Here is a 15,377-nt window from a genome sequence, read left to right as displayed (position 1 = left end):
GGTTGTTTTTTATGCAAAACTAAAATTAACTGCCGGCAAAAATCATCAACTTAACAGTGGGAGAAAACACAACAGCCCACAGCGTCAGGGGGGTCAACCTCAGACTCCAGAGTGAAAGTCTGCTACACGTAGTGTGGACTGGAGGCCTTTTTTATGAGGTTCGCAAAATCATTCCTCCACTTGGCAATTCCTTTGCAACGCTCTTCACTTGCACAATCATCTTAAACTGATAAACGTCAAATGTTGATGAGGGGCTAGAGGTGGGAAGTACAGCCAAAAATCACAAAGATGTCCTCCATCATTGTGTAACCTTCGGCCCCTCCAGTGAAGCTCATCTCATCACAGGACAATCAATGGGCTGAAGATACAGTATGTTGCAGCTGAAGCGTATGAGGGCTGCAGTACTGTATGTTCAAATTACAGAAAGCATATGAAGTTGCCAGTTTCTTTGGCTCATGTTTCTGAAAGCGTAGTTATCACAGTCTGTTTTTATGTCAAGTCCAGACTATCGCACAGTTTGGGAAAAGACTGCAAGCTGTCCATCATGTGCCAAATCACAGCGAGAACATTATGTTTGAACTGCCTAGATCACCCTCTGTCATCCAGCAGGCTATTTGGAAGCCATTTACATAAAATTTACATTAATCAGGACCACCTCCTCCAACTGATGAGTAAAGGCTGCAGCCGGAGATGTCAGACTGTTACAGCGATCTACGATCTGATGTTTGAAAGAGTGGGGAGGAATCGGCAGCATGATAAAGGTGAGGTTGCAATACAGCTGGAGGCTGCCAGGTTAGCGTTTAGCACATCGATTCATCTTCACTTCAGTCGTTCCTGATGTGTATGGAGATCATGTGGAAGGTAAAGGATTTGTAACACTGATAGGGTCTCAACCCTGCAAGCTGCAATGTGAATAGACTGAACTGTGAGATACCATGTTTAGATCTTTTAGTATTTTATACATCTCTACTGCTCAAATTTCACCACAGTAGTAAGTTGCGTGCTCATCAAAGCGGTATGCGACTGGCTAAGCTCTCGTCTAATTTAACCACAGACGGTTAAATGAGCCCACTCTATTTGGCCAAGAGGGCGAGAGGTGTCCATCACTTCACTCTCTAAGCACTGCATTAGAGCTTAGACTCTGCATGAACACAACACAAAGTGAAGAACAGAGAAACAGGTGTGGATCTACTCAAATATGCTGGGAGAGATTTGACTGGTAGGCCAGAGGGAAAGTAAATAGATATATAATAGCAAATAAATTGTTTACTGACAACCATTATATTTATAGACATCTAACTGCAAACTGTATATACTTATAAAATCCTGTCTGTCCCTCTCACACCACCCCTGTTGTTAAATTTAAACCTGGTTGTAGCTGCTGGAAAGAGCTGGGAGGTTGATGGTCTCAATCCCCTGAGCTCCCCTCTTCCTCCTCATCCTTCCTTTACTCCTCCACTCCCTTTAAGGCTGGCAGTGGACACACACACAAAGGAAACGCAGTCAGAGCTGGTGTAGAGATCCATCAGGAGGAAAGGGCAGCTCCCCTGAGATCTCGCTTTTTCTTCTATTCCTCATCGCCAAACCCACTCCTCCTCGCACTTTTTCCCCTGTTTTCCTACCTCCTCATTCTCACGGCCAGGCAGGCACAGAGAAGCACACAGTCCCCAGAATCTCACTGATCTTGATTGTGACCAATTTTTTAAAAATAAATCATGATGAGAAGCCAATAAAAACATCGCTCTGACTCAATGAATTAAATGTGCACAAGCCAGGTTGCTAAAGACAGGGAGTGCAGATTTGGCAGGACAGACAACACTCGAGTTTTTTACCTGGCATTTGCTTAGGAATAGTTTGATTAGGGCTTTTTGCTCCTGTGCTGTACGTCTGAGGCAAAAAAAATAGATCTATTTCTGTTACTGCATTTTTAGAGGTTAACACTTCACACACATACCACACACTTTGCTATCTCTGACAACACTGGGCAGACAACTTGTGTTTCAGAATGGCAGTTTGACAGTTTGTTCAGCCTGCTGAGCCGAGCTGAGAAAGCAGAGAAACTTAAAAGGGGAAGCAGAATCCAGTCGCACCAGTTCGCAGCCAGAAAAAAATATTACAGTTCAATACTTCAGCTTTGTGGGTTTTTTTAATAACTGACGGATAAGAGAGACTGAGAGGTTTAGTGTAGCTGATGCTCCGATCATGAGATGCAAGTATATTTGTAATGAGGTTTATTTCACCTGAGTTTTGAACAGATATGTTTTCAATTCTTTTCTTTCTTAAACATACAATGATCAATTAAGAGGGCAGAGAGTATTAGCCACGCTAGCCACTCAGTGAGCTTGTGCCTGAGCTTGTGAATGAGCAGAAACCTCTTGGGGGTTTAAATATGAACACTCCATTCCAAACACTGCAGTTCCTCTAATGACCACTTGCGGCAGGCTATAGAAGTGAGCCAATCCACCAGCCCATCCTCACCAGGGAAACATAACAAGAGGTGGATATTTTAGTCCTTGAAAACAGAATGTTTGGCCGCATCGCCTTGTGTGGATGGAGGCGGGGTCTCCCTATGGCTGCTGAAACTGACCATGTGACAGAAGCAGTTTCCCTTTTAAACATGTGTAATGTTGGGAATTTGTTTAAGGTGACTTTTACCTAACCCCTTACCCTGTTTTAATGTCTAAAGAAGGTAAACAGCGAGTGAAAACAGAACAGCTGGCAGTGTCAGGGGACTCGCACAAACACTGATACTGACACAACTGTCAAATCAGGGTGAAAACAGAACATTTCCAGTGACTCTGAACTATTCAAATTCAGCCTAACAGGGAAATTAGGCTTGGCTTCATCCTCTGACGAACCTCCTCTGATGAACAAAGTGTAATCTATATGCACATTTTCATCCCGCCTGTCACGGCTAAAGAGCGAAACTGAAGCAGCACAGAGAGATATCCTGACTTTATCCTGTATGAGACATGCTCCAAAAAATGGTTCAATCCTAAAATCCTCATAATGCAACAAGATAGCAGATTTCTTGACTGATAAACGCTACCTCGATGACACGCTTCAACCTGCAAGCTTCAAGCACAGACAACCTCATCACAGCTATTTATTTTTCTCAGACTTGTAAAATCTGCCCTCAGAGCCACAGAAGTCATTATGCGACACTTCCATGAGTAGAACAAGTAAACCTGGAATTTGCCAGATTGTCTGCGCAGGTTTTACATATACAGCCCAGGAGAGCTCCTAACACACCAAGCCGACAGGTTGAGATGACACCAGCTGGTTCACATCAGTTTCCTCACTGGTGGCTAAATAGAAGCTCATTGTTCTCACTGGTTCACTGTTTAATTGTATTGTTTGTTCACTCATCCCCTACAATGCAAACACTGAAGAGTAGAGATTTTAGTCACCTGAGTCTGTTTGGTCCCTTTGGTGACATTTTAGGTTAGCATAACCACCAAATCCAACCTGACTGCCCATCTTTCAATCATAGGTAAAGGCTCACAGAGGAAGCGACCTCATCAGTGATCTCTAACCACGGTGCACCGTCCAGATTTCCTCAGAGGTTTTAACTGGGCCTCCTGCTGCAAGTGATTTTATATGAATGATAGGAACATCTCGGGGTCCAATCAGGGTAACGGAGAAGAGAAATGAGAGGGATAACAAAGACCGAGAGAAAGATGGGCGACTGGGGACGAGATGAAGAGATGCTGAAAGAAAAGATTGACAGAGAGAAAGAAGAGGCAAAGAAAAAGTGGACCAGCCACGCACAGAGAGGGGAAGGAGGGCTGGAAGAGAAGGAGAGCTGGAAGGGCAGAGGAGATGAGAGAGAATAAAGGCAAGGGGAGAGAGAAGATGAAAGGAGACAGGGAGACAAGCAGACACAGATGTGATCAAATATACATAAGAACTGTACAACGAAAGGATGAACCTGACGCCCCTTACAGCCTGACGCAAAGACAGACGGAGGAATGACAGCGAGAGGAAGACGAGCCGGCGCCTTCACAGAGGATGGAGGCATACAGTAACTGTATAGTGATTAAAAAAATCTTCCTTTTCCAGGTTCATTAATTAGAAACACTATGAAATATTGCACAAGAAATCAGTGGAATCAATTGATCTTTAATCATTTTAACGCCACAGTTCTCTTTCAGACCCCTTCAGAACCTCTTTGTTCTGTTAATGATTACTTGAACAGCTGAACTGTTGAGAGTTCACTCAACTAATTAAAGAAAGAACCTAAAGTAGTACATACACAGACTTCCCAGCATGCATTGTTTGAGGGGCTGTATAAGACATGGCGCTGGACAAACAGTAGTATTGTCCAATCACAGCTGAGCAGCTTTTGTTGATCCACAGTCTATGTAGAGGTGGAACCTGGCTACCTGTCCTCAGAGGCTAAGTGAATTTACTCCCACACATCATCATTTGAGGACACTGACAGACATTGACGCTAAACAGTGCAGCTAAACCTTGAAGCTAGTCCTGCCAGAGTAGCAGCAGCCTTCCCTGCTGATGTTACAGCTGCAACAATAATGGTAAGATTTACAGGGAATAACCAGGTATGAAGTGTGCCGATTCATGTTCTGCCCATTAAGTGGATCATTTCTGGTTCAAGGATCATGTCGATCCTGAAAAAAACAACTGGCACAAAGCCTGGCCGGTGAGGTGTTCCAGCAGCACCTACGGAGACGGCATGTGATCCTGTGAAAAGACGTAGAGGACCAGAAATGCTCGTTACCATCCCCGCCTGCCAAAGACTCTCCATTGTTCCATGGCATCTGTGGCGCATACTGTATCTCATGTTATATTTAGTTTCACATTTTACGGTGCCAAAGTAAAAGCTCATGGGCAAACCAGACTTTTTTCCCCCCTCTTATTCATGATTCTGAGCACCTCGGCGTTCATGACAACCAGCATGGACCTCGCAGTAATCTTACAGGGATGGAGAAGCGATTTCCCTCTCAGACGTCTCTCTCTCACCATTTTCCTGCTGAACAAACACCCACAGCACTGTCTCACTCTAATCTCAGCTGATCATGTGGCTGCATAGGTGATCACAGCAACTATGAGCACAAGATGACACAGTGACCCAAGTCTGAATACAATTCCAGTTTTTCACTGACTGTATTCCCACTTCTCCAAAAAAACAGCTTGAAGCAGATGTTTCTCCTCTGCTGGCACAGCAGTAACACAAAGCAAAGAGAGCGGTGCAGGGTGAGAGCAGACGAGGGTGAAGAAGCTGGAGTCAAAGTCAGGCGGCACTCACTGATGTGATGAGCTTACCAACAGACTCAGATTTCCCAGAAGACACACACACAGACACACAGACACACAGACACACACACACACACACACAGACACACACACACACACACACACACACAGACACAGACACACACACACACACAGACACACACAGACACACACACAGACACAGACAGACACACACACAGACACACACACAGACACACACACACACACACACACAGACACACGCACACACGCACACAGACACACACACACACACACACACACACACAGACACACACACACACACAGACACACACACACACAAACACAGACACACACACACACACAGACAGACACAGACACACACACACACACAGACACACACAGACACACACACACACACACACACAGACACACAGACACACACACACACACACAGACACACACACACACACACACACACACACACACACACACACAGACAGACACAGACACACACACACACACAGACACACACAGACACACACACAGACACAGACAGACACACACACAGACACACACACACACACACACACAGACACACGCACACACGCACACAGACACACACACACACACACACACACACACACACACACACACACACACACACAGACACACACACACACACAGACACACACACACACAAACACAGACACACACACACACACAGACAGACACAGACACACACACACACACAGACACACACAGACACACACACACACACACACACACAACACACAGACACACACACACACAGACACACACACAGACACACACACAGACACACACACACACACACACACAGACACACACACACACAGACACACACACAGACACACACACAGACACACACACACTCTTCGGTCTCACTCTAAAATGGGAAGCGCGGTGTTTAAAAAGCGTGACTCTTGCTCCAGCATGAAACTTCAAATTAAAACTCAGTTGATTTGAAAAGTACAGTCATTAAAATAATTTTTGGCTCCTTACAACGTAACACAGAGCCACAGAGATCAGCCCAGCGACTCCCTTACCCTGCCTGGAGTTAATTAATTGCATGTGACAGTGGAGGTGTGAAGGTGCATGGATGTGCGCCTCATTTGAATAATCCTCACACTCATTTACTAACGTGCTCTGTGATTGGTGCCCATGATGTCAGCCTAGCCACAGAAACAACTACACACAGAACATGAGCCACAACGGAAGATGAGGGGAAGAACATCTTCTCACTACTTCCTGCAAAATAGTGGGCTCTGAGGGGATGCAGGACTCTCTAATTGACAGATGGGACACCTTGAAAATCTGAAGAACTTCATGTACTTCTCCTTTCTTCCCTTTCTCTGAGCTTTGGGTTTCTCCCTAACCTGACAAGCCAGATGGTTTGTTACACAGAACCATCTGGACACTCACCACCGTCTACATTACATGAAGACTCTTTCCAGGTAATTGGATAAAGCGTCTTTCTATTATGGGCTCTCACTGTCATGGCGGAACCTAAAACACACGTCTGACTGCAGGTATGTTCTCCAGCTAACTGGTCTGAACTGGCCTTTCATCATATTTCTTCAAAGTGATGTCATGTTCAGCTTCCTTTCCACTTGTCTGCACAGTAACAGCCAGTTTTTGCCATTGTACCAACCACATCACTCACACACCCAACACACTGTTAATTAATGGGATTAAAATGATCTTGGGTTACATGCAGACTACCTGAGTGAAGCGGGGGGTTGATGTGACTCAAATCATATTTTTTTCAGACTTGAGTCACTTCAGGATGTGGATATATATATATATATACATGAGACATGGCTGTCAGCCTTCAGGATGTGAACTGTTCAAGCTTCTCCATGTGTATTTGTGTTCAGAATGTTACCTGGAACAAAGCTTCCCTGCACAACGTCCTTATAAGCCCACCAACTCTCATCAAGCTTGGATGTAATAGGTTGAGCTGCAGAAAGAGGGAAAAAATCATCAGTGTGTGAAATAGTCTCATTTTTTCATGCCGTTGTGGAACACACAAGCAGGATCACTGAAAAACATAAAACAGTGGACGGTACATGTAGGTGATTATTTAAGGATTTCCGATGGGGCATCACATAATTAAATGTTGCTTATATTACTTGAGTGTATCAGGCTCTTGTAAACAATACCAATGCCTCCGTACAAAGAAAAGCTGTAATTAAAACAAGTGGGAGTAAAACGTCTAGTTTGACCATTTCCAGCTTGCATAACATTAACCCAGATCACTGCAAGTGTGGCACTTGAAGAGCTAAGAACACACAACATAACTGGACATACAGAACCTGTGAGCATATGAATGTGTCAAACCCATCAGTCTGTGAGCCAGAAAATCCAACTGCTACATTAGCCACCATTACAGAAACCAATCCAGCGAGAGCGCCTGACATAACACTTCAAAACGTCTTTCATCAGCATTACATGTGGTGTAGAGCAGTGGTCCCCAACCACCGGGCCGGGGACCGGTACCGGTCCGTGGGTCATTTGGTACCGGGCCGCACAGAAAGACTGAGCAAAACATATATTATTCATTATCTGAGTCTGAAAGCTGTTTCATTTATAAATCGATCAGATTCATCCGCCTGTGCCTTTAAGCACCTGCCCAGACGCTTGTCTCGGTCACGGGATACGGCCCCAAAATTAAGCCCACAAGCAGCAAAAATGAATAAAAAACAAACGTCTTTGGAGAGCTTCTTCGGAAAGGGGAAAAGGCCTAACGAGGAGACAGAAGAAGAGGAGCCTACCCCTTCAAAGAAAAAGAAATCCGCATTTAAAAGACTATATCAGGAGTCCTATTTAAAATACGGATTTATTGCAACAGGTGATTCTCACACACCAAGTCCGCTCTGAGTGATGTGGCGACAGACTCGCAAATGAGGCAACGAAGCCTTCAAAACTGCGAGACCGAGCACCCTGCATTAAAAGACAAGCCATGGAAGAAAACATGAACAAGAACGACTGAAGCAATTAATGACGGCCAAAACAAAATTACGGAGTGGACTGGACATAAGAAACACACTTCGGGTGTCATGTCTCCCATTATCCCCAGATGGGACCGCCTCATTGCTGAGAAAGCTCAAAGGCTCCCACTAATTAAGCATAAGAGTAAGAGTCTGTTTATGCACTTTGTTTTCTGTGCCGGTCCGTGAAAGTATTGTTTTACATGATACCGGTCCGTGGTGCAAAAAAGGTTGGGGACCGCTGGTGTAGAGCACAGGGGAGGGGCCAGGTAAGCTGACCAGGAAGAGGAAGACACTTTAAGGCCCTCTGGTGGACAGGTGGCGAATGGGACAACAACAACAGAGAGAAAGCAACCACAGGGGCCCTGAGGTGTGTCCCAGCTGAAAACAGTCTTTATACTTTGTGTGGCAGTGACGTTTCATTCAAGCTTTAACACCCACAGAATCTGATGCTATGGCTGGTCCACAGTTACACTTGTGTTAAACTTGTAATGAGGCTTGGTCATCCTGGAGATGCGAGTGTTTGTGTGTGTGTGCAGTGAGTCCCTATGGAAGGTCTACAGCCTCCTGTGGTGCACATTAGTTTACACGTTGGTGTCCTGTGTGTGTGTTTCTGGCCTCTGGCCCTTTCACCTGGGCTGTGGTGCCGCCACCATCCAGCCGACCTGCCCGGCAGCAGCTCAGCACAATTAAAACAGAGCCGCCGGGGTGTGACAGGCTTGTTGCACCATTTCCACACACAGACGTGTTGTAAACGGGAAACAGTGTCTGACACTCCGACGTGCCCAACTTAGAGTAAAAATACTCATTTTCCTCCTGCTGCAAATGTTCGGCTGTGGGAGTGAGACCCTGGCAGGAACAGATGTGTTTAACAGTACTCCTTACAGTCTCCATGTGTCAGCCCACAGCTCAGCATGTTACCAGCTCTGTGGAGAAGCCTCTCCCCTTTCAAAGATGCCACACATGATCCGGATGCATCTTCGGCAGCGTGTAACAAAAGATACTTGAAGCTCTATGAAGTGTGTGCACCGGGCATGATGGGAAATGAAGGCTGCAGAAAGTTCTCTGAACTCTGAATGGCTGCAGGGCTGCTGCATGCATGATGCTGCCTCTCTTCAGATCTCTAGCTGCACATGTTTGGGCTGAGACGCAGAGGTTGGCAGCTTCAGCAGCTGATGAGTAACAAGTCCTGACTCGTGACACTGACCGGGCTTTGACACTGGCAGTGATGCTCTTCACACATGTGTGCAGTCTCAGTATACTGCGCACTGCTCAGAAGCTGTGCTGGTCAGGCAGCAGCTGTTTGATGATACTGTGCTGCTTTCTACACTTCTACAGTGAAACTAGATTTTCATAACAACAGCTCCTGGAGTACACTGAGCCTATAGTTGTGAAGCCTCTTTCCTTAATTCTTACCTGATGAAGTGCAGATGATGTATGTTTGCAGAATCACAGATAAATCCCAAACGACATGCATTCTTCGTTCAATAATTCACGCTCATTGTCTGCAGCTGTGGCGGGGTGGCACTTGTAGACGACACGGCCAAACTTTGAGCATTTTCCCTGCTCCTCTTCCTCCTTCCCCGTCTTCGTCCTCGTGTTAAAACGCGTTGAAAGCCTCGCGGCAGAGACTCGGTCCTCCTTCGCTTTTACCCGCTTTGGTGCTCAGGCATCATTTCCGGGCTTGTCACACATCTCGCTCCTCTGTGTGTCCACCGTTCACAGAGTTCCGCCGCGGAGTCCGCTGCATGTTCTTCCTCTCTGCGGGAGATGTTTGCGGCTGCAGCGGATCAGGCAGCAACTTCACTGACGACGCAAAGCGCACCGAGAGCGCACGGACTGACGGAGAGCAGCGACATGCCCACGACGCGATGTGATGTCAGAGTCGCGACAAATGAACATCTTCAACTCGTAGATACGCATAAAAGCAAAAAGGTTTAATACAAAGACAAACTGAGTATGAGCTCAGTGTGAGTCCCAAACTTTACAGAACAGGAAACTAGTTTAGAACACAGATAAAAGTGAATGTTCTCCTCATGGTTCAATAAACTAAAGTAGCTGTGGACGCGCTGTGTTGTATGCAGATGGTCTGGTTGAGTGCTTGGTTGTTCTGACCTACATAACACTCCTAACGCTTACCTGCTGTGGAGGATGAGCGCCCTCTGGTGTCATCATGGGGTTACTACAGCTCCTCTGAGCAGCATACTAACTGTATCAACATTGATCTATTGGCGTTTACATCGATTATATGTCGAATATGGGCTTGGTGCAGTTCTGTCTAATAACAATACTTATATGAATAATAATGACGTCATTTCTTTCACTTTTCACAAGAATTCTGTAAAAATACATTTTGAGGAATTAAAAAAAAACAACAGATTTTCTGTTTTCTGGAAAAATCCTTGTAGAACTGTCGGGTTTTTAAAAACATTTTCCTCTGAGGTTAAAGTTAGAATTAAATGACCTCTTTTTTAAATGGGACTTTACTCTGACTTGCTTGATTTTTTCAGCAGGAACCCAGCTCTCCTTTCTGATTCCTGTCTGTCTTCCTCTGTAAGGAAACACTTTGGTAACAAACCATTGAGTATAAAATGTGATGTATTATGAAATCAAACACACAAAACCCTACAGACAAGAGTCAGAGACCGGGCACAGCAGAGACCTAGAACAGGAGACAGAGAGGAATGAATGCATGTTATTTTTCCATCATGGTTACATCTCTCTCTGATCACACAGATACAGCGAGCCTCTGTCATCCCCCTGTCTCGCTGTGAGCTCACAGATTACATGCTCTAAGGAGATATGAGATTCAGCTTTGACCTACATTGACAGTGCTGTAGGACGATCTGATTCCTTCATCTCCATCTACACACACACACACACACACACACACACACACACACACACACACACACACACACTCAGGCCCGTCCACACCTCTTGCTCTGTCGGCGCACGGCGGCTTTGTTTATCTCCCTCAGCAGAGTTTCCTTGTTGTTCTTCATGTTAGCCTTGGCTGTCTCCAACAAAAACTTGATCTTCTCCTGGTTGAAGGGGGGCTGGAAGGTGGAGAACTCCTCCATCTTTGCTTTGAACTCCTCTGCATCTGTATAAAAACAGCGAGGATCCTTTTAGGCTACTGTAAAATTAGAATCAGTTCATTCAGAGGTCACAGTAGCTCCTGGTTTTAGACAGGTGTGGGAAGCCACAGTGTGATTTAGTTTTTGGATACATGAAGGTGGAGGAAATGTTAGGAAGCGTGTGGGAACAGACCTTTGCAGTTTTGTCTGTTGAAGAGCGGCATGTAAACGATGGTGGGTTCCTTCCCTTTTCCTTCAAACACGTAGCAGTCCTTGGGCCAGTCTCTGTCCTGCAGGACTGTCTCACCAATCTCCGGAAAAGGCTTCTGCACCTCGGCTGCGTAGTCTCTGGCAAGAGTCAGAGTCTGCACAACGAGCAGAACATTACTGTCTTTAAACCTCTAAATGTGCAACTTCCTAATAAGTCGCTCTTCATTAGGAATCAACATGAAGCTGCAGAAATCATCAGCTACGATTCACGCAGGTTTAAATACCTCAAACATGTTTCCTGCGCTGTATTCTGGTGCTATGATGAGGTCGATGTCTCTCTTGTCTCCCAGAAATGAAGGGTAGGCCACATTAATCAGCAGCCCGGCGTCCACCAGGTGGAAGCTTTCTTTAGATCGCAGGCATGTTGGAACAGGCGAATCTGTGCAGAAATTCAGCATTTCTCAGTCTTTCCTCTTATATGCATCATTGTTGTTCTGCCCAAACTCATAAGGGAAAGCTGGCGTTTTAGTTGTTAAAGCTGCTAATTGTGTCATTTGCTGCTGAGATGGTAATATACGGTGGCTTTTTATATATATGGCTTGCATTGTTTTGAGATATATATATATATATATATATATATATATATATATATATATATATATATATATATATATATATATATATATATATAGCAAAGCTCCGTATTAGCCAGCTAGCTTGCATTGTTTTAAGAAAATGAGTGACAGTTTTTGTCTCAATCACCCAACAACCTGCCTGTAATGTGACCACAATCAACGTGATGCATTTTATGGGTTGTTTTGACCCCTGTTAACCCCTTTGGCTAGACCTGGTGTCTGCCCATGTTCCATGACCCATAAAATGAGATCCAACCTGCAGTAACTGTGCAATTACTCTGACTGCCTGAAGGAGGCAGTGTTGCTCTGTAGCTTTAAGCACAAACACCACGTCTTCTCACCTTGGTATTGGTAGAGGAAATTTGGGGTTGTTCCCCACTCCCACCTCATCACCAGGGGAAGGATTTGTTTCGTAAGGAGAGAAACTGGAAGAAAACGAACACAGAAAAAGCCATTTTTAAAAATGTGCTTGTTGCCCAACATCACGTAGACAAGGTCAGGTCTGTGCACGTGCTGTATCATGGACTGACCATGTGTTTTAAAGGCTCCTTCCTCCAGGCTCTGGGTCCAGGTCTCTACTGCCGCCAGCAGCTCTTGGCTCCACTGCTGAAAAACACCTTTTCTTTCTTCCAAAGTCTTTGACTCCAGCAGCGCAGACTCATTATGATTGACCTTGTCTGCAAAAGATAGGAGTCTAAATCAGACATTTGCTGCATCATTATTGTAAAGAACAAATGAACTACAAAGAAAAGTATCTACAGAATCGTAAAATAAACAGCAGGATCTCTACCTCCTAATGTTTTCTGCAGCTCGTCCAGGGCAGACCAAGGAGCGGGCTCATTAACAGTGCTTTTGGTCAGAGCAATTATTTTATCAAGGGTGTTGTATGTGCGCAAGTATTCCTGAGTAGCACTGTCTACATACTCGGGCACTGAAACACACACACACAATGCAGGACTGTTACATAAAACACACATCATAGCCAGTAAAGATGAAATTCAAGCTGTGCTTACCATTCAGCCAGGGAGGGATGAAGTCTCTGACCACTTCCTCGTGAGCCAGAGCGCAGCCTAAGACACCTGAAAGCATGATGGCATGATGATGATATGCAAAGCCTTCAAAATAAAAGCTCTTCTGCCATGAGCTGCTCAGACTATAAACACACACCTTGTAGCTTGACCATGTCCATCTCTGGCTTCTTCTCCAGCAGCTCTCCATTCTGGAATTTGCTGCCCAGATAGGACGTCTCAACAAAGAGGCCCATCTCGGTGAATCCGGCTTCATGAGGGCTGACCTCGAACCATTTTCCTACGAGACAGACAGAGTCCATTTTCCATTAAGAATGAATTTCACTTAATCAGTGTAGCGGTTGAGCTTGTGTGTACCTTCTATAGGCCCATTAGTGTAGCAGTGCTTCTCTATGGCACAGTAGATGGGGTAAGGGTTGGTGGCGTTCCGGCTGGCCTCATCTGAAAGATGCCGTATATCCATCTTATGAAAGAAAACATATTTCTCTGATTGACCAGAATTATAAGTTACAGTACGTGTGTGTGTTTGACCTCACACCTGCTTCATGATCCCAGCAGAGGTCAAGACCCCCCAAACATCCGTCAGAGAGAAGTGCTCCTCTTTTGACCTTTCGCCCAACCAGCCCAGAGCCTCCTCCAGTTTGACCCCAGGACCCGACAGCCTGGACTCTGCTGCCTCCATGTTTCTGCTCCACTGTGGGTCACTGTACAGGGAGGCCATGGACCTATCAAAGACAGGATCTGGGGTCTTAGTTTGGCGCTGGCAGACATTGAGTAAGATAATGGACATGGGCATAGACAGTGAGTATAGCTACCATGTTGACCCAGAAACCCCTCCAAAATACAGCAGAGTGTCCAGCAGACCTTCATGATGCATCTGATGGAGGGACCCCACCAGGGCCACAGCTGCCCTCTGACCTCCACCTGACGCCAACAGGGCGATGTGAGGAACAGAGTCCTGGATGGAGAGAAGTTGATCATTCAAAATGCTATTAGATGAATTTTTCTTACATTAGCTACACAAAGTAATAAATGTGTTGCTACATTTCTGAATAAGGTGAAGAAAACACAACACAATCATAACATAGACTGTATTTCTTACTGCTGTACAGTTCATTTCCAGACTGCTGAGTGAATCTAGAACGACTTGTTTCCTCCTCTGCACATAGTCCTGCTCACCAGCACACAGGCTCTGTGACTGATACACCAGTTTCTGCAAAGGATAAAGGACAGAACATCTTTTTTTAATCTCACTGATATGGCAGAGAAGTTAAATCTATTGTACACAGAAGGATGCTTTTTGAATTCCTGTCCTCTGATCAATGTGATGTTCATATCAAAAGAGGCTTGTGCAGCAACAGTGAGCTGGTATGACCATCTCAGCACTAAGGTGAACATCAGGGTGAATCCTGGCAGAGATTCTGACCTTTGACTCGCTGAATTCATCAACACCAACCCCCACTAAGAGTTTCAGTTCCTACCCCCAAGTTCCTGTCTCAGCTCGACTTTAGGCACCAAACATGCTTCTTTAAGTTTAGGAAGAAAATGGAAAGAAAAAAAATATGTACAATCTTCAAAAGCCACTAGAGGGTGCCAAACACATGCACGCAGTTTGTTTCAATCGCCTCCAAATATCCGTTTTCATAATCACAGATGTGCTCTGTATTTAGAGATGGATTTTTTATGTATTTATTCATTCTTTTATTTATGTATATTGTTTTCTCTACAGGTCCCCTTCTGCCACTGGAAGAGTTTAATTGAGGGCACATCACAATATGAACACCAGTCGTTATAATTGGCAAAAACCAACGCCATGCATGAAGCAACAAGGTAAACTCTGTGTTTATCTCCTGTCAGTTTAGGATACATTTTTTCACATTAAAAAAATACCTAAGAAAACTACTACCAGGTAATTAATACAGGTCTTACCTCAGAGGCAGCCAGCGTTCCCTCCATGCGAGCCAGAACTCCTGAATTCACAAGCCAAAGACAAACCACCACAGCTGGCAGACCTGTGTTTGCTCCCCTCATGCTGGGGCGTGGTAACTTTCAATTCAAATGATGTGTAAAAAGGTTCATTCACGCTGCATGGGAAAGTTCCTCCGCCCGCTGCTCTGTGATCACGTCGGTCTGATCAGAACTCCAGGAAGAAGTCAG

At 45.1% G+C, this 15,377-nt stretch overlaps 2 protein-coding genes across 3 annotated transcripts in view; both read right to left on the bottom strand.

Moving 5' to 3' along the window:
- Window positions 1-11,174, bottom strand: part of LOC114431213 (carbonic anhydrase-related protein 10-like) — a 58,707-nt gene extending 47,533 nt beyond the window's left edge. For both annotated transcript variants that reach the window (XM_028398819.1, XM_028398818.1), the window contains exons 1-3: window positions 11,092-11,174; window positions 9,684-10,929; window positions 7,163-7,237 (exon numbers count right to left, since the gene is read on the bottom strand). In XM_028398819.1, coding sequence (XP_028254620.1) covers window positions 7,163-7,237; window positions 9,684-9,744 — 136 coding nt within the window. In that variant the 5' untranslated portion in view covers window positions 9,745-10,929; window positions 11,092-11,174. The remainder of the gene's footprint in view (window positions 1-7,162; window positions 7,238-9,683; window positions 10,930-11,091) is intronic.
- LOC114431212 (cytosolic phospholipase A2 gamma-like) lies at window positions 11,114-15,374 on the bottom strand. Its single transcript, XM_028398817.1, has 13 exons — window positions 15,150-15,374; window positions 14,323-14,433; window positions 14,036-14,178; window positions 13,759-13,945; window positions 13,578-13,683; window positions 13,360-13,500; window positions 13,206-13,271; window positions 12,983-13,123; window positions 12,723-12,869; window positions 12,534-12,617; window positions 11,842-11,996; window positions 11,541-11,712; window positions 11,114-11,373 (listed from the first exon to the last, which is right to left on the bottom strand). Exons 1-13 carry the CDS (start codon window positions 15,249-15,251, stop codon window positions 11,189-11,191), a joined length of 1,740 nt encoding a protein of 579 aa, XP_028254618.1. The 5' UTR covers window positions 15,252-15,374; the 3' UTR covers window positions 11,114-11,188.
- Between the last annotated feature and the right edge of the window lie 3 nt (window positions 15,375-15,377).

This window comes from Parambassis ranga, unplaced genomic scaffold (genome assembly GCF_900634625.1).
Source record: "Parambassis ranga unplaced genomic scaffold, fParRan2.1 scaffold_61_arrow_ctg1, whole genome shotgun sequence".
NCBI classification, from domain to species: domain Eukaryota; kingdom Metazoa; phylum Chordata; class Actinopteri; family Ambassidae; genus Parambassis; species Parambassis ranga.
Note: the sequence above shows the minus strand (reverse complement) of the source record. Positions and strands in the feature narration are given on the sequence as shown.

Bases quoted from the DNA above. Each gene is read 5' to 3' on its own strand.
- LOC114431212 (XM_028398817.1), bottom strand. From the start codon at position 15,251: ATGAGGGGAGCAAACACAGGTCTGCCAGCTGTGGTGGTTTGTCTTTGG. The intron at 13,684-13,758 runs GTGTGAGGTCAA...TTCTTTCATAAG, and splicing joins CTGCTGGGATCATGAAGCAG to ATGGATATACGGCATCTTTC. The intron at 13,124-13,205 runs GTAAGCACAGCT...TGTGTGTTTCAG, and splicing joins CATCCCTCCCTGGCTGAATG to TGCCCGAGTATGTAGACAGT.